This window comes from Polypterus senegalus, unplaced genomic scaffold (genome assembly GCF_016835505.1).
Source record: "Polypterus senegalus isolate Bchr_013 unplaced genomic scaffold, ASM1683550v1 scaffold_111, whole genome shotgun sequence".
NCBI classification, from domain to species: Eukaryota; Metazoa; Chordata; class Cladistia; order Polypteriformes; family Polypteridae; genus Polypterus; species Polypterus senegalus.
In genome coordinates, this window is record NW_024384962.1 from 22,161 (window position 1) to 50,000 (window position 27,840).

General features: G+C 41.3%; 1 protein-coding gene across 1 annotated transcript in view; it reads left to right on the forward strand.

Moving 5' to 3' along the window:
- LOC120522210 (hydroxysteroid 11-beta-dehydrogenase 1-like protein) overlaps positions 1–24,422 on the forward strand; it is a 36,045-nt gene extending 11,623 nt beyond the window's left edge. Inside the window, exons 2-7 of the mRNA XM_039743293.1 lie at positions 4,684–4,814; positions 6,500–6,611; positions 6,946–7,037; positions 14,501–14,594; positions 18,562–18,727; positions 24,150–24,422. Coding sequence (XP_039599227.1) covers positions 4,684–4,814; positions 6,500–6,611; positions 6,946–7,037; positions 14,501–14,594; positions 18,562–18,727; positions 24,150–24,336 — 782 coding nt within the window. The 3' untranslated portion in view covers positions 24,337–24,422. The remainder of the gene's footprint in view (positions 1–4,683; positions 4,815–6,499; positions 6,612–6,945; positions 7,038–14,500; positions 14,595–18,561; positions 18,728–24,149) is intronic.
- Positions 24,423–27,840: the final 3,418 nt, after the last annotated feature.

The following is a 27,840-nucleotide window of genomic DNA, read 5'->3' on the forward strand; positions in this document are numbered from 1 at the left end:
GATGAAGTTTATGATGTTCTACTTTAATGACAAAATAAACTACGTGATTAAAGTGGAAATGTCAAGATTGAAGTTGACATTTCGTGCTTTTTCCCCACCGTGTGCCTTTTTTCTCTGTACCCTAATAAACTTTCATATGACACTCAGACAGTGGGCTTACAACTCGTCTTTTCACGGCGACTTTGATATGTGACTTCTTTTTTATTTCCGGCACTGTGCGATTTTGTGAATGTGAGCTTTCAAGTTTCTTCAACACGCTATGTCACTCGATCAACTTCATTTTGTTGATTATACCACGGTTTATTTGAACAAATAGTATGTTTTTCCTTTGCCTCCACTTGGTATTCGCTGAAATTCTTATATTTTCCCCCGTGCTTTTCCCATTGTCTTTTCACAGAAGGCTGAGTTTAAGGGTGATTTATATTGATTTGCATATTCAAAGAAGCGTAATTCTGGGAGGAGTTGGGGCGTTACATAAAGTGCGTGCACGAGCGTTAGTTTTCACGCTGATTGGGATTTATGTAGCAGAAGAACGTGGAAGTTGGAGTACGCACAGATTCCTGCATCTGGATTTTTCTGTACGTAAGCACATTTCGGCTTTTGTGCGACGCCATGTTATAGTGCGAGTTCTACGCACGGCGTTATACATGAGGTCCAGGGCTCTCTGTAGGAGGTTTTTATTAAGGATGTCTCTGTACTTTGCTCAGTTCAGCTTCCCCTCAACCCTGACTAGTCTTCCAGTCCAAAACCCCACAGTAGGATGCTGCCGCCACCATGCTTCTCTATTGGAATGATGCAATGCACAGGTGAAGAGTGATTCCTGGGGTCCTTCCGGAATGATGCTTAGAAATGAGGCCAGACAGGTCAGTCTTGATTGCATTAGACCAGCAAATCCTGTTTCTCATAGTCTGAGAGATCTGTAAATCTGCAGTTCTGAACCTTTTTAGCATCTAGGCCCAGTGTTAAATATTTTTGTTCAGTGATTATCCTAGCCTACATTTTTTCATAAATGGCACATACTGGCAAATACCATTAGATAAATATTTAACATTTAAAAAAGAGCATACATAGATGAAATTGGTATCTGTTTCTTTCGGCTTCTTTGTCCTGTTCATGATGAAGTATGCATTTTCATCAATGAGGGGGGAGTGGTGGTCCCTCTTGAAGTTTTGAACACATTGGCATAAATAGAATACATTTGAAGAGTTGTGGGGCAATGTGATGATAAATGTAAATAATGTTGAATATTGAGGAAGGTTATTCTTAGTGTATTGAACATGCTGACAAACAGATTTGTACCAGTTGTAATAAGTATATATGTTTAATATGTCACTGTGCTCTGCACAAATATTTTATAAATCTACTATTCTTTCTACTCACATGTACAGCTAACATAAAACCAGATTTAGCACACAGGAGTTCACCATATAAGAACTGCTAGGCAAGCATTAGAAGACAAGACAGGGGCATTGTATACTATTTCTTTGTGTCAAATTCAGCATGAAACTGTATCCTTAGCCTTGTTTAGAATGGCATGATTCACCTAAGTGGGGGCCTGCACATGAAGAAAGAATATAAAGCCTTGCAACATTGCCTGGGACACCTTTGAAGTCAACGGATGGATGGGAGATACCATCATCTGATCTGAAAAATCCTTTCAATGCAGCGATGAAAATGGTAGACTCTACACATCGAGCTCCCACTCCCGAAGGTCTTGTCATGGCTTCCTTCATCTATTATGCCATGTAAGCCGTCATTAAACAAAACTAAGTTATTTCTCCTAAGGGAGGGGTATCGCCTTTTTATGTTAGATCTATACTAGGGGGCTTTGCCCCCTGCTCGCTTCGCTCGCCCACCCCCAGGTTTGGTTTATCGGATATAGAATTTAAAGAGATTGTTATTTTCATGGGAATTGTTACATATGCATTATTTTCACTGTTACTTTAACACTTTTGTAAAAACAATACTTGTCCTTCATCTCCAGCCCCGGGTGTGGTTAAATCTTTCTCGCAGGACGTATAATGCTGCTCGTGTTGTGAACGCATGCTAAGAAGTTGCAGTTGGAGCATCTGCTGGCTTGTAGCTGCATTTTCTGCTTGTCGCACTTTGCTTCGATCATTTCAAAGCCTGTGCTGCTACTGTCCTTTAGCCACTTCATGTCTCTACCGCTCGCGTTGTGAAGGGCGGGTGGGAATCTAAGGAGAAGTGGTCAGATCATCTGCTGGCTTCCTGCTGCTGCTGCTGGCAAGCTGCGTGTTCTGCTTGTCGCTTGTCATTGTTTTAAGAGCTGGGGGCATATGAAGTGTGTCTGCCAAAAGCATTCCAACAATTGCTTGGTTAGATGTCCATGAACTTGTTTTAAATGTTGTCTCACTGCCTTGTCTCGCGTGGCATTAAAGTGTCTCTCGTGGGATGTCAAATTGTCTTTGCGTGACGTTAAAGTGTTTCTCGTGGGACGTTGAATTGTCTTCCAAGAAGATCACGTCTCGTCTGCAGTGCGTGATTTAGATGCTGCACCTACAGAGCTGTAGAAGTATGGGCCTGCACAAGAACTCAAGAGCGAAAAGAAAACGAAGGAACAAGATAGAACAGAAGTTAGAGAAAAAAGAAGACAGGAAGAGAAAAAAGATGGTGTGGGAGCGAGCAAGCAAGAGAGAGCAAGCTCCCTTGAGCAAAGGCAGGCAGTTGGAAGGAGAGCCTTGGCAGGGTATAAGGCCGACATTCAGGGGCAGATGGATTGGGTCACTCCTGCTGAGCTTTTCAGAGGAACAGGAGTGACCAGCATTATGGACGGCTTGCTGCGTAAGGCCAGGAAGGCAGCAGGAGTCAAAGAGGCTTGGGAGAGAGAGCCTCAGCGTGAGCACCCTGGCCACTGGGGACCCGAATCTCTGTCCGGTGAGTGAGATGTATGTAGGGGGGACGGAAGGCTACTGGACCAGTTGAAAATAAGCTGCACCTGAAGAGAGTTCGACTCTCCTGCTCCAAGGCCCATATGGGAGAGTCGGGGGCTCCGCTAGTTATAAGGAGAAGGCACCAGGTTTTTATAAAGGACGAATCCAGCCTGTATTTTAACCTTTTTTAAAAGGATTTTATTATGGATTTTTAACCTCCACAGTTATCTGTTGTTTACATATTGTTTATTCATGGAACTATGGAGAACTGCACTATTTATTTGAACACGGTTTTGATTTTTGTTTAATAAAAGCACTTAACACTTTTCCACCAGCCCGTTGCTTAGCGTGTTTTGTCCCCATTTGCCAAGCTCATTCGGTTACATTGTTGATGGTGTCGGGTTCAAGAAGCTCCCAAATCTGGAAGAGGCAGCATGGAGCAGGACCCACACCGTCACAGTGACCCATCAAAGGAGGACCCATGAATTGAGAAAATGCCATTTTGCAAACTCCAAGTGGACTTTAATGTATCATTTCACTACTCTGCCATAAAACCCAGATAACTGGAGTGTTGCAATAATCTTTGTCCTTTTGGAAGTTTCTGTCATTTCCACACTGGTTCTTTGGAGCACAACCAGTATGGCCATTGGGTGATTGGTTATCTCGTACTAAGGCCCTTTGTCCCCCCAATTGCTCAGTTTGAGTGAGCAGCCAGTTGTGAGTTGAGTTGTGGCAGTTTCCATCTTCTTCCATTTAAGTATGATGAATGCCAATGTGCTCCTTGGTAACAGTTAGTGCTGCAGAAATTTTATTTTATCCTCGTCCCAATCTATGCCTCAACACAATCCTATCTCTAAGCACTGCAGGCAGCTCCTTGGCACTCTGACACACATTGTCATCTGTGGGACTTTCCATAGACGGGTGTGTGCCTTTCCTAATCAATGGCGTAGTCAATTGAACTTACCATATGTGGATTCCAAAAATGTGTAGCTACATCTGAATGATGATCAATAGAATGGGATGCATGTGAAACAGATTTCAAGGGTCATAGCAAAGAGTCTGGATACTTGTGTCAGTGTAATTTTTTATTTGTAATACATTTGGAAAAAAATCCTAAAATTCTGTTCTTTTTCTTTGTCATTCTGGGATACTGAATGTTTTTTGACAATGGGAAAAATGAATTTATATGATTTTACCATAAAGCTGCAACATGACAAACTGTGAAAAGTGTAGGAGTCTGAATACTTTCTGAAGACACCATATGCTGACATACTACAACTCTGCAGTTTCATTACTGATTTACCAATGTGGTTGATGGTCGGGACCCTTGCCCAGCTGGGATGCCCCTGTGATGGAAGGACTCGGGGAGAGGGCGTATTCAGGGCAATATCTCTTCTGGAATATTGAAGGGCAACCCCCCCGGCTTATAAGCTCAACCCTGCTGGGGCCCGTAGCCACCACCAGGGGGCGCTTGGACAGTTTTGGAGCCCTGGGTTGCAGCACTTCCACCACACTCAGAAGTGCTACCGGGTACCCTATAAAAGGAGCCACCTCACTCCAGAGTCAAAGTCAGGAGGAGGAAGACAAAGCTTGCTGGGAGAGGAGTGGAGGCGGCAGACTGAGAAAGAGAAAAACAGAGGACTGTGCTTTGTTGTACTGTGCTGTGCAGTGGGGAGATTAGATTAAATTAGATTGGATTCCCAAGAAACAGCAAGCTGGGTGTTGGGCATATTTCTCAGAGATGGCCAAATGATGTCCAAAAAGTATTTAACTTGTTATCTGTTTGTGTCAGCTGTGCTTTCTGGCAGGCGTGTTCTTGTCACAGGTGCAAGTAAAGGGATTGGGGAGCAGATTGCCTATCACTATGCCCGGTTTGGATCTCAAATTGTTATAACAGCTCGGACAGAATCTGCACTAAAGAAGGTAAGTCTGTGTTTACTAAAGTGTTCTAATAAAAATGATTCAATACTTTTAAATCATGGGTGTTGAACTCTTGTCCTGGAGGGCCACAGTGGCTGCAGGTTTTTATTCTAACCATCTTCTTCATCAGTGACCAGTTTTTGCTGCTAATTAACTTCTTTTACTTTAGTTTTAATGAACTTGACTCAGGCCCCTTAGTTGTCTCTTTTTCCTTAATTAGAAGCCAAACAATAATGAGACACAAAACAAGCCTCCACATGACCAGGGGTCTCATGTATAACAATTGTGTGTAGAATTCATACTAAAACATGGTTAACAGACTAAAACAGAAATGTGTATACGCATAAAAAAGCCAAATCCATAAATCTATGTGTATGCCAACTTCCACGTTCTTCCACTACATAAATGCCAGTCAGCGTGAAAAATAACGAACATGCACTTGCCTGCCGCCCCATGTTGACTCCTCCCAGAATTTTAAATATTTTAATATGCAAATCAACATAAATAGCCCTTTCCACTCAGTGTTTGGTATAAAAGACAATGGAAAAAGCATGTGAAAAATTTCAGTGAATGCAAAATTAAGGCAAGGAAAAACATATTATTTGTTGGCTTAAGCAGTGGTGTAAACAATAAAAGGAAGTCAATCGAGTGCAGAGTAACTCGGAAGTTCAAGTTCAGAAAGGCGCCAGTCCCAGCAAGCATACAGAGCGAGGCAGGAACAATCCCTGAACAAGGGCGCCAGCTCATCACTACCGCTGACTGAGTCCTCACATGTTTAATCATTAACAATACACATTATTTAAAAGAAATTAAAAAAGTATCTCTGTAATGTAATAAACGTATTTTACTGCATTTCATCTTAAAAATGATATCAAGAGCTCCAAAAGATGGAAATCTAAACGGGCTTACGCAAGATTTTTGTGTGTACGCACCGTTTATATGTGAAGCCCCAGGTCACTTCTGCCCATCACACAATATCTGAAAATAAAGAAAGGTGATGATCTCGGCAAGGTTGATCTCTCAAGTCACTAAAACATTTTGATGTTGTTCTTAGAAAAAACAAAAATCAACAGTTCTAGAAATGTCTGCTGTGGCTGAATGAGAGCAGCAACAAGCCATGGAATTAAATAACGGGTTTAATTAATAGCAAGGATCAGCTTCTCATTAAGAGACTGGTTGGAGTGAAATTGGATGGAGTTTGAAATCCCAGTTTAGCTGGTCATCTTTTGGTTCGTTTCACATCTCATTTCTGTTTGGCTGTCATTTAATGAAGAAAGAAATCAATTCAGAGGACTGAATCCTTAAAAACAGGGATATTAAAATGAAGGGAAAAGAAATTAATCAGCAGTGAAAACTGGTCACTGATTAGGAAAAGGGTAAGAATGAAAACCTGCAGCCACTGTGGCACTCCAGGCCTGGATTTCAACACCCCTGTTTTAAACATTGATTCTAATACAAACTCAACAGCTCCTTCCTATCCTCTCATGGATGCATACCTGTGTAACAGATGATAATTTCATTCCGTTTTTTATGTCACCATCATAAAAAAACTACAAACTGTATATGGAAAATTGGGATATGCAAATTTGTAGCCTTGTCACTTCAATTTGAGATACAAATGTTACCCTTTGAATTGGTCTGATGTGAGTCCTTCCCATTCTTATTTCTCCACCTTCTTCTCTCCACAGGTCGCTGAAAAATGCCTCCAACTGGGATCCCCAAAGGTGTGGTACATCCCTGCTGACATGTCAGATCCGGAAGATCCCAACCGAGTTCTGCGCTTTGCACTCGACAAGCTAGGTGGGTCAGAAAAATGTAGAGAGTGTAGGGAGGATTGTGGCAAAAATCAGCTAAGTTCACGTTTAATGCATACCTTTAATAATGAACATCATCTTGACGCACTTTAGCAAGCAAGTAACAATGATCTCTTAAGCAGAAAAAAACACAATATGACACTTTATCAAAGTTATTTAAGCCTGCATGTACAAACACAGATTTATTTCTTTCATCTTTACTCAATTTTACTCTGTTGTCAATATACTTTGCTAAATGCTTCACCCTACATTAGCCTGTCATGTCCTATGGTACCCTGTTTTTCATGCCTTTCATTTTTTTAAATATTCCACAATTTCAGGTGGTATAGATTACCTGGTCCTCAACCATATTGGTAACACCTTCTTCCAGATGTGGAATGGAGATGTGGAACACATTCGTGTGCTTATGCAGGTAGGTGACAAGTTAAATACTAATGTATGGCAAATGATCCAGATGAGTCCATTATCTGTTAAGTTCCCATTTTCCAGGTTTACCCCATTTAGCCTGTTCCACTCTAATCTTTTTCCCTCCAATGTCCTCTGCCATGGTAGCCTTTGGAATGGGACTCATTCCTTTTATCTCATCCAACACCACCTCTAACCACATCACATTTGGAATCCCTCTGGGTGTTATCCTGTCCACCTCCTTCTCAGTGCCCCCAACCATCCTCTGCCTTTCACTCCACATGCCCAAACCACCTTAGTACATTTCACCTCAGCAGAGCACGTATTGCATCCACACCGAGTCTTTCTTTTAAGTCAGCATTCACCTTCCTCTTACTCTGTGCCCCGCCACAGATTCTTTAAAGCCAAAGAAGCTCTTTGAGAAGTCAGAATTAGGGGAAACTCCCTGAATTTCTTCCATCCAGTCACATCTCACCTCAACTGTCACCGCTCTGGCCACAAAATCGCGCCGACAAAATCGCGAAAGTTTCATTAAATATGAATTACTAGTTTAAAGGATATATAATAATGTTTATTTTAGAAGTCAATATTATTAGACACGGCATGCCATCAGCACGGCACGCAGATAGTCCTTAAGATCACGCCCTGCATATGTAGGAAGAATTGCAGCAAGACGTCTTGATTGTTGAGCGTATTTAGACTTGCTGGCTGCCTGACTGCTGGTAATTCCGCTTTATACAGTATATGACGCGTTATGCCAACCCTCAACTGTGTTATTTGTTCGCGACATGCCATCAGCAGTTATAACATTTATAACCTAGCACATAATGTGTACATAATGCGCACGTACGCGTCCCAGTCTCTTGGCCTCTCTCGCGATTTTGTTGTGTTGATTTTGTTAGTGCGCATTTGTCAAAAACCAGTTACTGGGTTTGTCGGCGCTCATTTGTCCGTCGCGGTTTTGTCGGGGCTCATATGTCTATCGCGCTTTTGTCGGTGAACCCATTTTCTGGCACCATTCTATCTGGACCTGCAGCTTTACTTATCTACAGAGAATTTCATTATTCCATGCATTCTTCTTCGGTACTGTGTCTCTTCGGAGAATCCTTGGGTACCGCTGGTTTGACTTTGTGTCGAATGAACAGTTGCTCATGGATTTCCAAAAGAGGCACATTACCTGCATTGTGAAGGAGCATCAGGTACAGCACTACGGCACAATTCCCTGAGAGTGATCTGGCTCATAGGGTCCTCACTGTTCACTCAAGTGACTGGACCATGCCAAGGGGACGCCCATGTAACATTTGGCTGCGTCAGTTAGTGGATCATTTCCTGAGGGTGGAACTAAACCACATGTCTGCTGGGGGTTGCCAACTGGGATCCTGAGTTGTTTCGTCATGTGGTGGGTGTGGCTCCTTCTCCTTTCCCAGCCTGACCTGATTCGTTCTTATTCAGCAATTGCCCCATATACTTCTACCTTCACCAGAAAATATTCAAACCCCTTGACTTTCTGTATACTTTATTGGGTTGTAGATTTAATTTTAAATGGATACATTTGACATTTTTTCCATTACTTTACACTTCTTTTTTTTCTTCTTTTTCAGCTGTGCCCATTAGGGGTTGCCACAGCGGATCCTCTTGTTCCATATCTTCCTGTTCTCTGCATCTTGCTCTGTCACACCCATCATCTGCATGTCCTCTCTAACCACATCCATAAACTTTCTCTTAGGCTTTCCTCTTTTCCTTTTGCCTGACAGCTCCATCTTTAACATCCTTTTCCCAACAGACCTAGCATCTCTCCTCTGCACATGTACAAACCAATGCAATCTTGCCTCTCTGACTTTGTCTCCCAACTATCCAACTTGAGCTGCTTCTCTAATGTCCTCATTTCTAATCCTGTCTATCCTCATCACACCCAATGCAAATCTTAACATCTTTAACTCTGCTACTTCCAGGTCTGTCTCCTGCTTTCTGGTCAGTGCCACCATCTCCAATCCATATAACATAGCTGGTCTCACCACCATCCTGTAGACCTTCCCTTTCACTCTTGCCAATACCCATCTGTTACAAATCACTCCTGACACTCTTCTCCACCCATTCCACCCTGCCTGCACTCTCTTCTTCACCTCTCTTCCACAATCCCCATTACTCTGTACTGTTGATTCCAAGTATTTAAACTCATCCACCTTCTCCAACTCTACTCCCTTCATCCTCACCATTCCACTGACCTCCCTCTCATTTACACATGTTTTCTGCCTTGTTCCTACTGACCTTCATTCCTCTCCTCTCTACAGCATATCTCCACTTCTCCAGGGTCTCCTCAACCTGCTCCCTACTATCGCTACAGATCACAAAGTCATCAGCAAACATCATAGTCCATGGGGACTCCTGTCTAGTCTCGTCTGTCAACCTGTCCATCGACATTGCAAATAAGAAAGGGCTCAGAGCCGATCCCTGATGTAATCCTACCTCCATGTTGAATGTATCCATCACCCCTACTGCACACTTCCCTTAATAACCATTAATGGCAAAGTTTAAACAAGTTATTATGAATCAAAACTAAAACCCCTTTCTAGGAGGGTAAGAGGGAGCCTCCCTTGAAAATGTCACAGTCATGATCACAAGACCATTTCCATTATAATTTACTCTTTCAAATTACATGTAATAGAACAAGTAACCTAATTTGTGGTATAAACACAAATCTTCACGGTCATCTGGACAAACAGGTTGAAAGTGAAAGAAAGGTCAAAATGTCAAGGTAAATCAAATGCGTTCTTGAACTAATGAGTTTTAAGTTGTTTTTTGAAAGAATTAATTGAGTCAGCTGATCTCATTATTTTAGGGAAGTCGTTCCAAAGTATGGGCAGTGTAGAGTTGAAGGCTCTGTCACCCATAGAGCGCAGGTTAGTTTGGGGTACAAAGAGATTGCCAGAATCATTGGGCCTTAGTGGGCAGACAGAAGCAGAGTGATCAAGGAGATCACTGATGTAGTTTAGTGCAAGGTCATTCAAAGCTTTAGAGGTTAGTCATAGCATTTTATATTCAATCCTGTCAGACAGAGGGGTCCAATGAAGGTGGAGCAGAATGGATGTTATGCGCTCGCTGCTACAGGTCTGTGTAAGGGCTCTTGCAGCAGAGTTTTTAACCAAGGGGCATCCGCCAGTAGAAAGTTATAGTGTCAGATGTAATAAACACATGGAGAAGCTTCACAGGATTACACGACTAAAACTCTCTAAAATGTTTCCAGGGTGAGATCCAACCTGCGAACGTTGCAACAAGTCCCAGCCTCACTGGGTCACATGTTCTGGGCCTGCACCAAATTAACATTATTCTGGACAAAAATTTTTAATTACCTTTCAGACAGCCTTGGACTCACAATCCCTCCTAACCCATTAACAGCTGTGTTTGGGGTTCTTCCAGATGGGTTTAAAGTGGAGAAAGACAAACAAATTGTGATTGCATTCACTACACTTTTGGTATGCAGACTTATTCTGCTAAACTGGAAGAACCCAAACTCTCCTCTTTTAAGTCAGTGGGAAAACAATGTGTTATATTATTTGAAATTGGAAAAAATCAAATACTCAGTTAGAGGATCCGTACAGACTTTTTTCAAAACATGGCAGGATCTAATCAGTAATATTTTAAAATAAGTTCATAAAGCACATAGAATTTATTAATTTAGGTATGTTTACAAGCCTTAAATTTTACGCCGTTTGGCTTGCTCTCTCTCTCAGGGGTGGGGATCGAACTGTTCTTAACTCAATTTTTCTTTTTGTAAAAACTTGATTGCTTTGTATGGATTGCAATAAAATTAATTTAAAAAAAAAAGGATTGAAAAGGAGAGGAATGAGTGAACACAGGATATGTTACAGAGGTGAAAGTAAGAAAGTTTGTAAATATGGCTTATGTGGGAAGAATAAGGAAAGTAAGAATCAAAAATGTCATTAAGATTCCTAGCAAAAGAAGAAAGTCTGTGGGTGATTGAGAAGGAGCTCATGTTCTTATGTTTTAGCTTTAGTGCCAATTAGTTAGTTTAATTTTAAAGAGTTAAATTCCATCCATGAGGTAAGTTGTGAGCTGAGAAAGCTCTGAAGAACTTTCACTTTTGACATTGCAGTAGAGCTGAGCATTGCCTTCATATAAATAAAAATCCAGTTGAGAATAATATGGCCAAGGGAAGGCATGTAGATACAGAAGAGTAGAGGGCTAAGGACAGAGCTTAGAGGTCCTCCTTGTTTGACCAGCACTGAACTGGACCTGCTTTTGCCAAGACTAACAAACTTACATGTTCCATAAATGCCTACAACAGGGCATTTGTTATCTTTACTAATAAAGGCAAAGCCCTCACTGACTGACTGACTGACTGACTCACTCACTCGCTCACTCGCTGACTGACTGACTGACTCACTCACTGACTCACTCACTCACTGACTGACTCATCACTAATTCTCCAACTTCCCGTGTAGGTAGAAGGCTGAAATTTGGCAGGCTCATTCCTTACAGGTTACTTACAAAAGGTGGGCAGGTTTCATTTCGAAATTTTACGCGTAATGGTCATAACTGGAACCTATTTTTGTCCATATTCTGTAATAGACTGCGGCTCGATGGTCGTGGGAGGCGGAGTTGCGTGCTGCATCATCACGCCTCCCACGTAATCATGTGAACTGACTGTGAACGCAGTATGTAGAGAACAAGCAAGAGCTCCAAAGAGCGCTGAAGAAAAAATGAATTACACAATTGAGAAGGCAGCAAAAGTTAGGCAGGTTTCATTTTGAAATTCTACGCGTAACGGTCATAACTGGAACCTACTTATGTAAATATATACTGGCCATAGCCTGCAGCTCGGTCGCCGTGTGAGGCAGAGTTGCATTCCTCATCGTCACGACTCCCACTTAATTGAGTGCCTGCCCATATAAGGCTGTCTGTCAGCAGCAATCCAATAGAAACACTCTGCTGCTAAATATTCGCGGGTGAAGGACTGTGCTTATGCAGACGAAGTAGTGCTGTACCTGATGCTCCTTCACAATGCAGGTAATGTGCCTCTTTTGGAAATCCATGAGCAACTGCTCATTCGACACAAAGTCAAACCAGCGGTACCCAAGGATTCTCCGAAGAGACTCAAAATAGCCACCCTTTGCTCTGATTACTGCTTTGCACACTCTTGGCATTCTCTCGATGAGCTTCAACAGGTAGTCACCTGAAATGGTTTTCCAACAGTCTTGAAGGAGTTCCCAGAGGTGTTTAGCACTTGTTGGCCCCTTTGCCTTCACTCTGCTTCACTATTTGAAGAAACTAGAATATAAAAGATGTTTTCAGTTATTTCACCTTTTTTTTGTTAAGTACATAACTCCACATGTGTTCATTCATAGTTTTGATGCCTTCAGTGAGAATCTACCAATGTAAATGGTCATGAAAATAAAGAAAACACATTGAATGAGGAGGAGTGTCCAAACTTTTGGCCTGTACTGTATATATATACACACACATGTATGTGTGTATATATGTAGATATGTATATATATGTATGTTTGTATATATATGTATGTGTATATATATATATATACTGTATATGTATATATGTATATGTATATGTGTATATGTATATATATGTTTATATGTGTGTGTGTGTATATATATATATATATATGACAGCAACACTCATAACAGTGACAAAACAATTACATTGACAATCATGTTACGTTATTTTTAAAATATTTTCTTTTCTTTTTCATTACTTCTTTAACACACTACTTCTCCACTGCGAAGCGCGGGTATTTTGCTATTAACAGATAAAGGTGAATAAATCAAACTCTGCAGCTGCATGAATAAAAATGTATTACTTCTGGTTAGCAGAAATAACTCAAAAGCTAATTGAAATCTACGTTTTGTACCACTTGTATGCAAAATTTGGTTGACCTAACTGAAAGCATACTCAGGTAATCGTGTTTATATACACACACAGACATAATTCCAAAATTTGACTCAGGGAGGTTTAAAATGTCGAGATTCATCAAAATCTCGAAATCTAATTTTTGGACGATTACAATACTTTCTCTGCGGTGGGTTGGCACCCTGCCCAGGATTGGTTCCTGCCTTGTGCCCTGTGTTGGCTGGGATTGGCTCCAGCAGACCCCCGTGACCCTGTATTCGGATTCAGCGGGTTAGAAAATGGATGGATGGACAATACTTTCTCTATACCCGTGGTTCCCAAACTGTGGGACGGGCCCCCCTAGTGGGGCACAAAGTTATATAAAGGGGGGTGTGAAGATATGAAATAAAGATATTCAAAAATATGAAAAATCCATCTATCGATACCAAAACAAATTAACTGTTAACTACATTCTGATACTAGAAAAATAAATATAGAGTTAGATAAATGTAGATAAAAGTTAAGTAGGTATAATAAAATATGCATCTATGATATATCATTAATTAAAAAAGAACAAATTGGTATTAGTGGGCTCCTTTCAATAAAAATGTTAGGGGGGCGCGATTAAAACTGTTATGAAAACTCGGGTCGCAAATACTTAAAGGTTGAGAAACGCTGCTCTATACTTTGTGTACAAGAAAGTAACAATGTTGATAACCCATAATGTAAAAATACATATGTTGTCGTTGAGCTAACCTATTACTGCTTGTGCAGCCACGATTCTATAATGGACAAGGCTGGCTGGGAATAAGCAACAAGATATGCTAGATTTGAAGGTTGTGTGCGGAAAATTTCAGTATTCCGTCATTTTTTAAAAGACATTCATGACTTTTTAACTTAACAAATCACTTGGTTTGAGGGTCTGCACAATAATAAATAAATAGTTTGACTGGTTTATCAGTACGGGAGAATCCTGAAGAAATCTGTTTATCATGTCGACAGCTATGTTACCATACAGTCCATAAAGCAAAATATAGATAATTTATATATCTAAATAGCACATCTTACTAAATTAATTTGATATGACCTGCTGAAAAACCTAAATCTTACAGTAAGTATTACCTTTAAAGTATGGCAATGCAAAGCTTTAAAAAATTAATTTAATTAAAAAAAAAAATGTATATACTTTAATTCTGAAGCAACATTGGTGGAGAAATACTCTGCAGCAGTAGCCCACCTCAATATTTTCCATGTGTGGAAAACGCTGAAAATATTGTGTTCAGTTTTACTGCTTTGAGCAGATGGCAGCTATTTGCCTGAACTACTATCATGATAGGCATCAACTGCATTGCATATGCAACATGTAGCTATTTCAAGAAAAGTAAAATACTTATATTGAAGATGTGAGACTCAAAAGCTACAGAAGTGAAAAACAAAATTAAAGATAAACCAATGTGATACCCAAATATTCTGGTCAAAGGGCAAGTTTAATTTCTTCTAGGCTGGTGTTTTGTAGTTGAGTTGAAGATGAATTACATTTTGGTTTCTTGTCTTCTACTAAGCAGCCCATTTGATCCATGTTGGCCATATGTTTTTAATTTACAGGCGAACTTCTTAAGTTATGCTCAGATGGCATCATCAGGGTTGCCCTTCCTGAAACAGAGTAATGGCTCCATCATTGCTGTGTCGTCAATTTTAGGTGAGTGGGCAGAAGCAAAGCTGTTATACCTTTGAGTCCCATTTTTTCTTTGTATTACTATGAGTTGGCATAAATGAAATCTGTTAAATCCCTTGGCTTGAGAGGGCGGCCATATACATAGTATAGTAGAGGTGGCACAGTCGGGCTGGGAACAGAATGATCTCTGGCTTGATTCCCACCTTAGGTGCTGTTTGTGTGCAGTTTGTACTCCCCATGTTTGATTGATGATTTTGGAAGTGTGTGGAGATCTGCAAATGGCCAGTGATAAACTGCTGTTACTGTACATCCTGTTCTAGTTCTCGTAATTACTATTACTTAGATTGGCACTGACAATGAAAAGTAACCCTGAAAGGGAGAAAAAAAAATGCCCCTTGCTCAACCATCCAAGAGAATGTAGAGAGATGGAAATGTCACTTCCCTGATTTTCCAGTAAAAAAAACTCAGTGCGACTTGAACGCAGCTCCCCCAGTTTTATGATAGCATTAAAAAGGACAAAAATTGCCTATTATCTAATTATCCAATAGAGTTTAAAGGACAAGAGTGTCCCTTGCCCAATAATTGCATAGAAATAATTGCATAAAATGTAAAAGGTCAGATATACCTACTTACTAAAGATACAGAAACGTTTTTCACTCAATTATTGAAAAGAATTCAAATTTACAGAACACCCCATGCCCAAGTATCGAATAAAATTTAAAGAGACAGAAATGCCTCTTGCTTTATTATTCAATAGAATATAATCATATCTGGCAGCTCTTACCCAAATTACCTAAATTTGAAGTGATAAAAATTACCCTTTCAGATAATACAATATATCTTGGATCCAATGGCTGTCCGTTTGTCCAGGATTTAAATCACCTGCAGCTCACAAACCATTTGACCTATTGACCTGAAATTTGGTACATATATACAACGTGACATCTATTATCCACATTTCGGGTAACGGACGATCAACAATTCACAAAATTTGGTAGGTGGCTTCCCTCGCTAACCAAACCAATGTACGTTATTATTTCGGTGGTATGATGCCACCACTGTCGGCCGCAATATTGAACTTTCCAACGTCACTAATTCTCCAAAGGTTATTCCTCTTATTTTTTGGCGCCATTCGGCCGCAATTTCACCAATTTTGGCAGGCCCATTCCTTACAGCTTACTTTTTATTGTAGAATCAACTGTTACCCGCCATATTGAACTTTTAACAGAAACCGATGTCCATACTTATTTTGTTTATATGACACCACTGAAATTTTGGCAGGCCTACAGCTTACTTACAACAATTAAGCAGGTTTCATTTTGCAGCCGTACTTATTTCGGTGGTATGATGCCACTGTCAGCCGCCATATTGAATTTTCCAACATCACTAATTCTCCAACTTCCATTTGGCAGGCTCATTCCTTACAGCTTACTTACAAAAGTTAAGCAGGTTTCATTTCGAAATTCTACGCGTAACGGTCGATAACGTCGCCATGTTAAACTTTCTTATTTATGGCCTCATCTTCACAAAACTTGGTAGGTGGCTTCCCTGCGCTAACCGAAACCGATGTACTTACTTATTTCGATAGTATGACGCCACTGTCGGCCGCAATATTGAACTTTCCAATGTCACCAATTTTCAAACTTCCCGTGTAGGTAGAAGGCTGGCCCCATCTTCACGAAATTTGGTAGGTGGCTTCCCTGCGCTAACCAAAACCGATGTACGTACTTATTTCGGTGGTATGACGCCACTGTCGGCCGCCATATTGAACTTTTCAACAGTCTTTGTTACTTATGGGCCCATCTTCAAGAAATTTGGTACACGGGTTCCCAAAGCTAACTGAATCCTACTTACGTACATATATACGTCCATAGCCTGCAGCTCGATCACCGTGTGAGGCGGCGTTTGGTCCCCATCCCAACGCCTCCCACGTTGTTGGCTGCCTGCCTATATAAGGCCGTCCGTCGCTCCAGTCTCTACATTCCCATCCTTGCTTCGCCATGGGGATTCACGTCTCCATACTGATAACTACAGCCTTTTTGTTTAATCCACAGCTTCTCCGCTGTTTTATTGTTTGTTTATTACAATTATAGTTATTGTATAGGTATTTTACACTTACTTTACATTGCTCAGGTACCCATTTCCTTTATCATTCCAGCCCCCATTACCATGTCTATCGAGATGATCACTATCGATCAAAGAACTGTCACTTACTGAGTGGCAGGCTCACTCTTGATATCCGGAGGAACATTGTGTCTTATGTATTGAATGACTGGGACAGGTTCAAGGTGTGGACTGATGACGGTACAGGAGCTAGAAGAGTGAAATGCTTAAGCACTTCACGTATGGTTCTGCATGTGAGTTGATGGCTGCCGCTGAATTGTTCGGTTGTCGCTTTCAGATGTACCGAAATGGCCAAATATTTTACACCTTTCACAACCGCCAATGCCTCTTAAACATCTTAGATTCACAGGTGACGATTTCAGTAGTGAACACTTTGATGTTTATGAATGTTTAAACTCTCAAAAGCTGGATGTGATTTTATAAGCTGAAACCGGTTGTGTGCTTACAACGCTTGACAGATGCTGAATGTCACTTCAATACAACAAACATACATAAGGTTCTCATTCCCTACCACCTTCACTACATAAGGTTCTCATTCCCTACCACCTTCACTCGTCTCTTCCCCTACCTCTTCATATCTTAAATCATTCTTGTGGCAGATTGAAGACTTGAGTACCAGTTTAAGTGAAAAATTGAAGAAAACGTACTAAGTATTTCCAACACAAACACTGACTCAATCAGTTTTAACGTGAAAAGATGCGAATGAAAGAAGAGAAGAAGCGGGCTGCTAGTGTGAGTAAAAGAAGAGCTGCTCAAGAAGCAGCAAGCGCATCAACCTCTGAGCAAATGAATGCAAAATGTATACAGAGAAAGAGGATGAAAACTAGGAATGCTCAAGTTACGTGTATTCACTGCATGTTATCGTGTAGTACGCCGTTACTGGTGTATATATAAAATGCTAAGGATTGTGTCCGTCTGTCATGCCATTACTAAAGATCCCACTATGCAAAGTGACCTGTGTGCCCGTCCTTACACCACAGTGATCACTATGAATGCAAAATACGGTACTACATACTGCGATGGTGCAAAATAGAAGTGCAGCGGTGACGTCTCCTGAGCGTCAAGCCAAACACAGGAAGGAGGCTATCCAGTGATGAAGAATGATTGGTGGTAACCCTGAATATGAAGACATAGAGCAGCTAGCGACTACTATGACTCTTCGACATGCCAGACATACTCCACGGTACAGAATACAAGACCAATAATGACAGACAAATGTTTGCCAGCAAGCAAGGAGACTGTCAAATACTCACAACTTCTGCCCATATGCAAGCATTGCTTTTACATCCTTACATCAATATTTGGTGGAGGAACACATCTTACAAAAGTTAGATTGGCAAAATGTTCCATATGAACCACATTTATCTGAGGAGCAGAAGTCCATGTGTTTGCTAGTAGAATATAAAGGCACAGGATCATTCACAAACCCACTTCACCAATTCAGGGTTGTGAAGTCCCGGGCTTATCCCCCTCTTCCTATTGCAGACTCAATCACTCACACACACTTACATATGGCCAATCTGGAATTTGCAGTCAACATAATAGAAACATCATTGAAGAAAACAGGATTGGAGATAACTGGGTGTGGGAGTTGCACCAAGAACTCTGGATCTGTGAGGAGGCACTTTGGCTAAAGTTCCCTCACAGTCGATGACATCCTTTCCAGCTTTTTGGATTGTGTTGTATTTCGCAAAAATTTTTGTAGTGACAAACCTCATTCCATTCTTTTGATGTCCATCTCTTCTTAAAGGAGTGCTGAAGAATTAGGAGTTACATTTGATCAGCATCAGTTATAGTGAGTTCAGTCACATATAGTGGTGAAAGTTGCTACTGTATAATGAAATATTATTTTATTTTTATTTTTCAGCAAAGATTCCTTCTCCTTTCACCATTCCTTACACAGCAACCAAATCTGCAGTGAATGGCTTCTTTGGATCTCTCCAGCATGAGTTGTCCATGCAGAAAGTCAACGTGTCCATCACGCTCTGCACTCTCGGCCTAATCGACACAGAGACTGCCTTGAGTAAAGTAAAGTAAGTTTCTGACTCCTCCACAGATGCACATCATTGCCCATGTGAAAAGCATGCAGAAGATCTGGCAGGTCATAACTTGTGAACTGGCACTCATTTTGAGTGTATGGTGTCTTTGTGCTTTCACGTTAGATTTATTGACAATTTCTAATTCTTCCTGAGTGATTTTGGCCTGCGATGGACTTGAACTCCATCCAAAGTTGGTTATTGCCATGTGTGCAGTGCTGCTGAGAAAGGCTCCAGCATTATTGCCGTTAGTGGGACTTTATGGGTTTGAAAATATTGTGTTGTTCATGTTGTTTTTCTTTGAGTATTTCTGTTCACAAGTGGGCAGTTCTGCTAATTCACCATTCTGAATTATGAATTGCACACTCAGTCACTATGTAGTTTGCAACTTGTGTGCATATCTGCTTGGAGTTTTCAGTTGCATACTCTGGTTTTCCTCTAACATCCCAAAGACATACAAGTGATGTGAACTTTACACTCAAGATGAGCCCCCTATGGTGCCCAATTCAGGGTTGGTTCCTCCATCTGTTCCACGCTGCTGGAATTGGCACAACCTCTGACTCCCAAACCCGTATTGGAGTAGGTGGCTTGGAGAATGTTGTGTTTATGTTATCTGCATTCAAAACCTGAAACGGGAACAGAATGGTATTAGAAATGTACAAAGTAGACATTGAAGATAGGTCCTCCCTGCGTGGAGTTTGCATGTTCTCCCCGTGTCTGCGTGGGTTTCCTCCGGGTACTCCAGTTTCCTCCCACAGTCCAAAGACATGCAGGTTAGGTGCATTGGTGATTCTAAATTGTCCCTAGTGTGTGCTTGGTGTGTGTGTGTGAGCCTTGCAGTGGGCTGGCGCCCTGCCCGGGGTTTGTTTCCTACCTTGCGCCCTATGTTGGCTGGGATTGGCTCCAGCAGACCCCCGTGATCCTGTAGCTAGGATATAGTGGGTTGGATGATGGATGGATGGATATTGATAGATGAGTACAAAATTCATGCGAAACCCTTGATAATTAAATTCATTAACAATGAGTGAAACAGGCAAGCCTCAATTCACATACAGTTTCAGGAAACTAATACTAAAAATCGTTTCTCAGGCAATTTCACAATTATGAAACACAAAACTCACTATAAATAGTTTTTGGTAGTTTTTTTTACAAAGAAAGCTGCTCCCTAAAGTCTCGTTTACACTTTCACATTTACTTGTGTTCTTTTCTGCAGCTGCAAAAAGCATATCATCCTTCAACCAGCAGAAAAACCAACTGTGTTTATGCCTCTCATTCACATCACTGCAGACGAGTACTGTATTTTTTTTTTTTAAATGTGACATGCTGCATATTTTCCATATGAAGACACATTAAAATGTATCATTGTGCACATCACTGTGTTTTTGTTACAGGAAACTTCCACTACACGGGAAGCCGCTCGCCTGCCCACATGCTGGTTCCTACCAGCCTCCCTTCTCAGAAGAGCTTGAGCATATGCATTGTCTAGGTGCTGTGCAGATTCAAGATTATTTTCTGTCTCTGGTGCATCTTTAGGATTGTGATCTGCAAGGTTTTGTTCAACAAAATGTCTACATGTGACAGGAAATGAGTCTTTTGATCTTTTTCTTTTGCTAGAGATTTTTATTTAAATACTAAATGATGAACAGATACATGCAGAATTAATGAATGTAACAACAGTTAAATGCTTTTCTTTTTGTGTCAATAGCAAACATTCCACTGGAAGCGAAACACCATTTGCTATTTTTGAGAAACAGATATTTCTCAAGACTATATTCACACAACTAAAATTAGCATTTCATGTCATTCTTATATCAATCATGCTTTCATTTACCAGACTCAGTTATTGAAGTTCCAGATTATAATTTTCCAGAGAACATTAGGCGGAAAGGAAGAACTATTCATGTATAGTAGTGAAAGGCAACCTTTTTCGAGTTGCAGCGCACTAAGTCCAAAAATTTTCTTTCGCGCCGCACCTGAGGGACTGCCCATAAATAAAGTCGTGATGACACAATCTATGGACAATCGCCAATAAAAACAGTTAATATTACAAGTTTGAAAGACATTTTATTAATAAAGGAATTAAAGGATAGATCTTAAATTTAATTAATGTGAACGTTGAGATTGTTTTTCAGCACATATGAGATTGATGCGAGGATCAGTTTTCGAAAGACAGACGCACATTTCCTTGTCGATCATTTGAAATCTCTCATGTTTCTTAGACTTCATTTCCATAAGTGTTCTGTTATCTGTTTTTCCAACATAAAATATATTTTTTTAAAACATTATCTTTTTAATCAAACAAAAGTTCAAAAGCACTAGCAATTTAAAATATTTTACAAAAGTTTCCACGGTGCACCAGTGCACCGCGGTTGCACCGGTTGCCCGACAATGATGTATAGGATGCCATTGCACTGCAGGGTACGCTAATCCAGATGGTGCCAAATTAGAGTGCTGAACCAGCTTACCCAGGTGCATCTGTGGATACCCAGATTGTACAAACACTATACAGACAGAGACTGGCTGAGATCTGACCTCAAGGCTGTGGAGTTGTGACGCAGCAATGTTAATCATTCATTAGTCCATTTCCTCAACCATTCTGATCTAATTCAGGGTTGTAGGAAGTGAAAGCCTATCCCAATGGCATTGGATGCAAAGCAGGAACAAACCCAGGAAGCAGTCTTAGTCATCATATGGTACACCATTGTACTTATCCATACACATTTATACTGTGAACACTAGAGGTTGCTGTTGCCCCTTTAAACCCAACAGACAGACACGTACGACATGGGATAAAGGCATCAAGAAGTATTTTGAATTCTTTTCCATTCCAATATTGCTCCCCAAGCACCATAGCCACAGTAAACAGGCAAGTAAATAATCACAAGTCAAAACTTTCTCTCTCTCTATCTCCTCCACATTGCCCAGCAAGTGTTGTCTACTACATTCCAACTCTGGCTTGCTTGGTGGCTTCACAGCAGTCCTGTTTATAGTCCCTGACCCGGAAGTGCTTCTGTTCTTACGTCTACGTGACTTGCTAGAACTTCCGGGTCAGACAGAGAACTGGCTTTTCTTAAGCCCGGAAGTACTTCGGAGCTTCCGTCCTTGTGACTTGTGAGTACTTCCATGTTAGGAATAAGTCATGACTCCTTTGGTACTTTCACAGCTCCTAATGGCAGCACCCATGGTACCCAACAGGGCTGAGAAACCACACTTCAAGTCCCAGGATGCCCTGCGGGAATACGGGGCATCGTTACATTCCAGGGGAGCTGCCATCTAGCGTTTTGTGGGAGGCAGTGTCCAAAAGTAGTTGCCTGCCCCCATCCTTCCATCCTCAGGGCGTCCTGTCCGGGTTGAGCTGCCAGCTGTCTATCATAATACCAGGTCAGTTAGTCTAATCTGCTTTTCTTTGGGATATAGAAGGTATACCAGAGCACCCAGAAAAGATAAGAAAAAACTCTTGGAGTCATGTACGAACTCCATATGGATGGTGTTGGGACTGAGGCTTGGAGCGGTGAGGCAAGAGTCCTAACTGCTCTGCCCATGCCCATCCATTTTGTGAACCAGTATAATCTAGTTCAGGGCTGTGTGAGGTCAGAACCTATTCCAGCAGTGTTATGTGAAGGTTTGAATCAACCCCAGACGGGGCTGTAGACCATTGCAAGGCCCTTCTTACACCCATTTCACCAAGTAACCTAACTCAAATGTCTTTGGGGAGGAAAACCAAGAGCACTACAGAAAGAACGTGCAAGCTACACATGAACAACAACCTGGCATTGGATTCAAAACCATGACACTGTATCTGTCTAGGCAGCAACTCTAATCACTCGCAATCCTAATATTGTATGGTTTAATTGTTAAATTTGTTATTTTATTGTATACCTTGTTTGCCCTATGAAGAGCCTTGTGATGGAGCATACTGTTAGGGACAATCTCCAAAATACAGACCGAGTAAGGATTGAGCTTGAAAGATGCAGCACAACAGAACTTTTAGAAATGTTCTAGTCACTTTAAAGGGAAATGGTCTAATGATACAGACAAGCTGAAGAGCGATGGCACTCATGCACAGACTAAAATCTACTAGGAGCAGAAATAGCTCTATTGGCATTTCTATAGAATACAGTAAAAATGTCTGACCAGCATACAACATATTGTCATTCTCTGGCACCTTAATGAATATATCTTCATGCTGTTTAATAGAAAACAAAAAAACAGCCTACTTGATGTATTCCTTACCTCGTTTTCATGCCACTTGATCAGTTATGCTTTCAAATCCTGAAACCTTGTGGAACAAACCAAGTGAGAAGCAAACACAATTTAAGAAAACTATCTTGTATGAAATGTGATAGCTGACCATTTTGTGGATATAACAGTTACAGTAGAGCTGAATATCTTCCTGAGCTGCCATTGAGCTTGTCTGTTTTAAATACAGTAATCCCTCCTCGATCGCGGGGGTTGCGTTCCAGACCCCCCGCGATAGGTGAAAATCCGCGAAGTAGAAACCATATGTTTGTGTGGTTATTGTTATATATTTTAAGCCCTTATAAACTCTAACACCCTGTTAACATTATTAGAGCCCACTAGACATGAAATAACACCCTTTAGTCAAACGTTTAAACTGTGCTCCATGACAAGACAGAGATGACAGTTCTTTCTCACAATTAAAAGAAAGCAAACATATCTTATCTTCAAAGGAGCGCCGTCATAAAGGAGCGTCAGGAGCAGAGAATGTCAGAGAGAGCTCGCAAAGAAAAGCAAACAATCAAAAATCAATACATGCTTTTAAGTATACAGAAGCACCGCGATAAAGCGGCATTTTGTAGAGGAGCGTCCGTGTCCTCTGTGCAAACAGCCCCTCTGCTCACACCCCCTCCGTCAGGCAGAGAGAGCGAGAAAGATAGAGAGAAGCAAACAAGCACAGCGCGGGAAGCATATCTTATAGCATTGAGGAGTTTTAGTTAATATGCAATACATGCTCTGATTGGGTAGCTTCTAAGCCAACCGCCAATAGCGTCCCTTGTATGAAATCAACTGGGCAATCAAACTGAGGAAGCATGTAACCTAAATTAAAAGACCCATTGTCCGCAGAAAGCGGCGAACCAGTGAAAAATCTGTGATATATATTTAGATGTGCTTACATTTAAAATCCGCGATAGAGTGAAACCGCGAAAGTCAAAGCGCAATATAGCGAGGGATTACTGTAATACAAACCAACCTCAAAGCTTCATACATTTTGCATAGATAGACAAGAATGACACTATATAACTGATAGACAGATAAATAGATAGACCTATGACAATAAATAATGTTTAAAATATCTTCCATTTCTTCACCTATTTATTAACTGGACATGCTTATTTCAATTTTAGGCTGTAGCTCATCTCGGCTGACATATTTATCTGTTTCTTGCTTTGTTTTTCAGGGGTGTCATCGACACAATGTCAGCCTACCCAGCATCAGGGGCAGCTCTGGAAATCATTAAGGGTGGAGCCACCAGGCAAAAGGAGATCTTTTACCCCTGGTACTGGCAGCTGGTGTGTGCCATACGGGACTGGTTTCCCGGGTATCGGGACTCAGTTATACAGAGTTCATACAAGTACAACCCTTAAAAAAATGGTGATAGGAAAAAAATATCTTGACATCTGCTTGTCTATAATAAAATCTTCCAGAAAACCGTTTAATATATCTTATATATAAACGTCTACACATGGAAGTGTGTATGTGTGTGTCTGTCTGGCCCGGAAGTTTGAGGTGGAATCAGGGTAAGGGCTCCGCCTTTGAGGAAACAGAAAACTCGCTCAGCCACTAATAACACAAGCGAGGCGAGCACATCAGCAAAGCGAAACCTCAGAAGAAAGACTAAGTTGCTTAGCCGCTAACATCGACAAAACGGTATCCCTTTTACTTTTCCTCCTGCCGCTAATACACAAGAGAGCTAAGCACGTCGACATAACGAATCCTCCTAGTAGAGAGATGCCCAGAGTAGTTCCTTTCAATTACCTGACATCTCTACATTTCAGTTTTTTTTCTGACGATTTCAAAAGTTTCCATGACCCCGGACTTTTTACAGCATGGGCTTACACAGCTAGTTTGAGAATAATTTGCCTACAACTTCAGAGATTACTTGAAATTTTTGTTATTTCCAGAGTGGGTAATGGATCGGACATCCTGCCTTGCATCTGTCCACACTCAGAATAAGAGTAGAGTGAACAAACGTAACATTAAGTTTAAGATATACAAGGAGAGTGCCAAGAAAAAGAAGAATGGAAAACCTCCAAACCTTCCTCCACCCTGCCTCCCAGGTAATAAAGCCCACCCAAGTGCTACTCTTTACCACTCCTTTCTTGTTTCCCTTCAGTGTTTTCCTGTCATGACCCTGGTCTCCTTTTCTCCTACCACTAAGTCTTCATTCCACTTTCCTTCATACTAATAGATCCCATTAGTTCTGTGGCATGAGGAATCTGTATATCCTTTCTCTGGGGGCTCATTTCAGGTCTGGGGTCATGTTTTTTATTCACTGTGTCTTTCTTTGACTACAAGGACTCCATACTAGAACTCTACTTTCAGCCACTGCGGCTTAATAAAAATGGGCCTTATTTTCGCTCCAGCCAGTTTCAGTTCAATTCTATTACTTATTTGTGCTCTCACTTTGCCACAGCAGGCATTTGCAAAGCTGTTGATGTTACTTTTTTTTCTGGAAGCAACGTCAACATGTTTTGTGGTTTAAAACTGATCAGTATGTCTCGGTCCTTCACATTTTCTTTTTTAGATACTTTATTGAATTAAATAATGCATGATGGGTACACAGGTGAAATTAGGATCAAGTTAGCTGGCCGTGCGTTGGCTCACTTTGTATCTCTTGATCGTTTCCATTTCAGAGCAAAATGAAGCAAGTCAGAGTTCTGAATCTTCAAAACCAAGTGAATTAAAAGTATGGCAAAAGCAATCTCTACCATCAGCATCAGTGATCGGTTAACAATTAAGAAAGTAGCAGGAGTGAAACGCTGAATCCATTACAACCCTCCAGGATCTGAGTTTGGCACCCCTGTGCTAGGAAATGTGTCACTCTGTAACACTGCAGCAGTAAGAGGGACATTTTAAATTAGCCACTGAGTGCGTGGCAGACATTTATTATTACGTTTATCTGAAGTCGGCAGATTGGTGGCTCTGAGTCTAAGGATCTGCACCAGCAGTTGGAAGTTTGCCAGTTTAAATCCCATCAACACCAGAAGTGACTCTACTCTGTTGTCTACTCTGTTGGGCCCCTAAGCAAGGCAATGGCTCCATCCTGGCTATGATGTTAAACTGCATCCAGTCCTGCAAGCGGTCCTCCAACTTAACATGACAAAAAGGGGGGTTGGTGGCAGGATTGGCACTCCAGCCACTGTAAAAAAAAAACAGCCCACCGTTCAGTGTCACCCGCTGCACTCAGATCTCAATCTGGGTGGTTCGCCATGTGGTGGGAGCGGCAATGTGCTATCAGCACATGCTCTCAACCCCTGAAGTATACAAAGCATGGCAAACATTTCTTCTGATCATCCCTTGTGGACGTTGGGGTCACAGTTGCTCCTTAAACCCAACAGACAGACACTCTGGACACAAGTTAAAAGCACCAAGAAGTATTCTTTTAATTATTTCTTCTTTCCTGTGCTCCAAAGCACCTCCACCACAACAAACACAATCAATAAAAACAATAATTCAATACTGTTCTTCTCCTCCACACCTCCCAGCAAGCTCCGTCAACTACCTTCCAACTCCGGCTCACTTGCTGGGTCTCCACCAGTCCTTTATATAGTCGTTGATCCAGGTCAGATGTAGAATTGTATTTTTCTTCAGCCCGGAAGTGCTTCTGTCCTTCCATCCTTGTGACTTTGGGGTACTTCCGGGCTATGTACACAGTAGGAACTCCCCAATCTCCCTGCAGTGGCACCCACGGTACCCAGCAGGGCTGTGTTGCCATCTATCGTCCAGGGGGAGGGGGAGGCAGTGTTCCTGATCAGCTGCCCTCTCACATCCTTCCGTTACTGGGCCGTCTACTGCCGGCCGTCCCTAACACCCTATATAGTCACTAATTCTTTTGAGAATTTAATAATCTGCCTGCTGACATCAAAACATTTGGCTTGTCATTTTGCCAGGCTGAAGTGCTGAGTGTTTTTTTCTACCATCCCAATTAAACAGCCAGTAAAAGTCAGGAATCAGGCACCATACAATATGGGTGATCTAAAGTTCTGCTGAAGCTTTTTGTTTGATGCTTAACGTATACAGTAGGGGTTCCCAACCTGCGGATGCAAGATGGCATTTCAAGGGGGTGCAACAAAGTGGCCAACATTGCGATTTGCCCAAATTGAGTGAGGTGCATTGTCCGACTTTATCATGGCACAGTCCGTGTCTTTCAGTGTGCTATCATTGGTAGGTCATTTATTATTCAGTGTTCCTTTTCAAGGTAGCATTGCACACAGTTATCACCTGTGAATGAGCTACGGGTGGAACGTTTGTAAAAGTGAATCATTTTTTTTAAGAGAATAGAATTAGGACCTTGCAATGATCGTAGTGAAGGCAAGGTTTAGTAATGATTTCTGTGCAAGCCTTGATTATGAAACATCACTGATTTTGAGGTTTAAAGGACATTTTTGCCATTGGGGGACAAGGGAGACTGAATTGGATGCGACACCTTCTACTTACACTCAGGCCATCTGTCCTGCTGGCGGTCCTGGGAGTAAGTGCAGCAATTTCAACTGGGGGGCAGGTGTTATTGGAGGACAAAGCTCGTCGACTGTGTTTCATTGCTTAGTGGTGCACTGACACACGTTGCTTCTTGGGGGTCTTCAATTCCCCATCCCCTTGGCCATTGATCATGTGTTATTTCCTTGCAGTGCTTGATGCTTTATGGGATACCCCAACCCCAAGATTGTCAATCAAGTGTCTAAACTTCATGGGGGACAAGATTGTTGAGATTTATAAAGGTAAATTGCTTAATTTATATTAAAATTTTCTACACTAATTTCAAAGCCTAACCCAGTCACAGGAGATGCACAAACCAGTGTGTTTCTTCATGCCACTCCTAAGCCTGGACAAATGGGGAGGGTTATCTCAGGAAGGGCATCCGGTGTAAA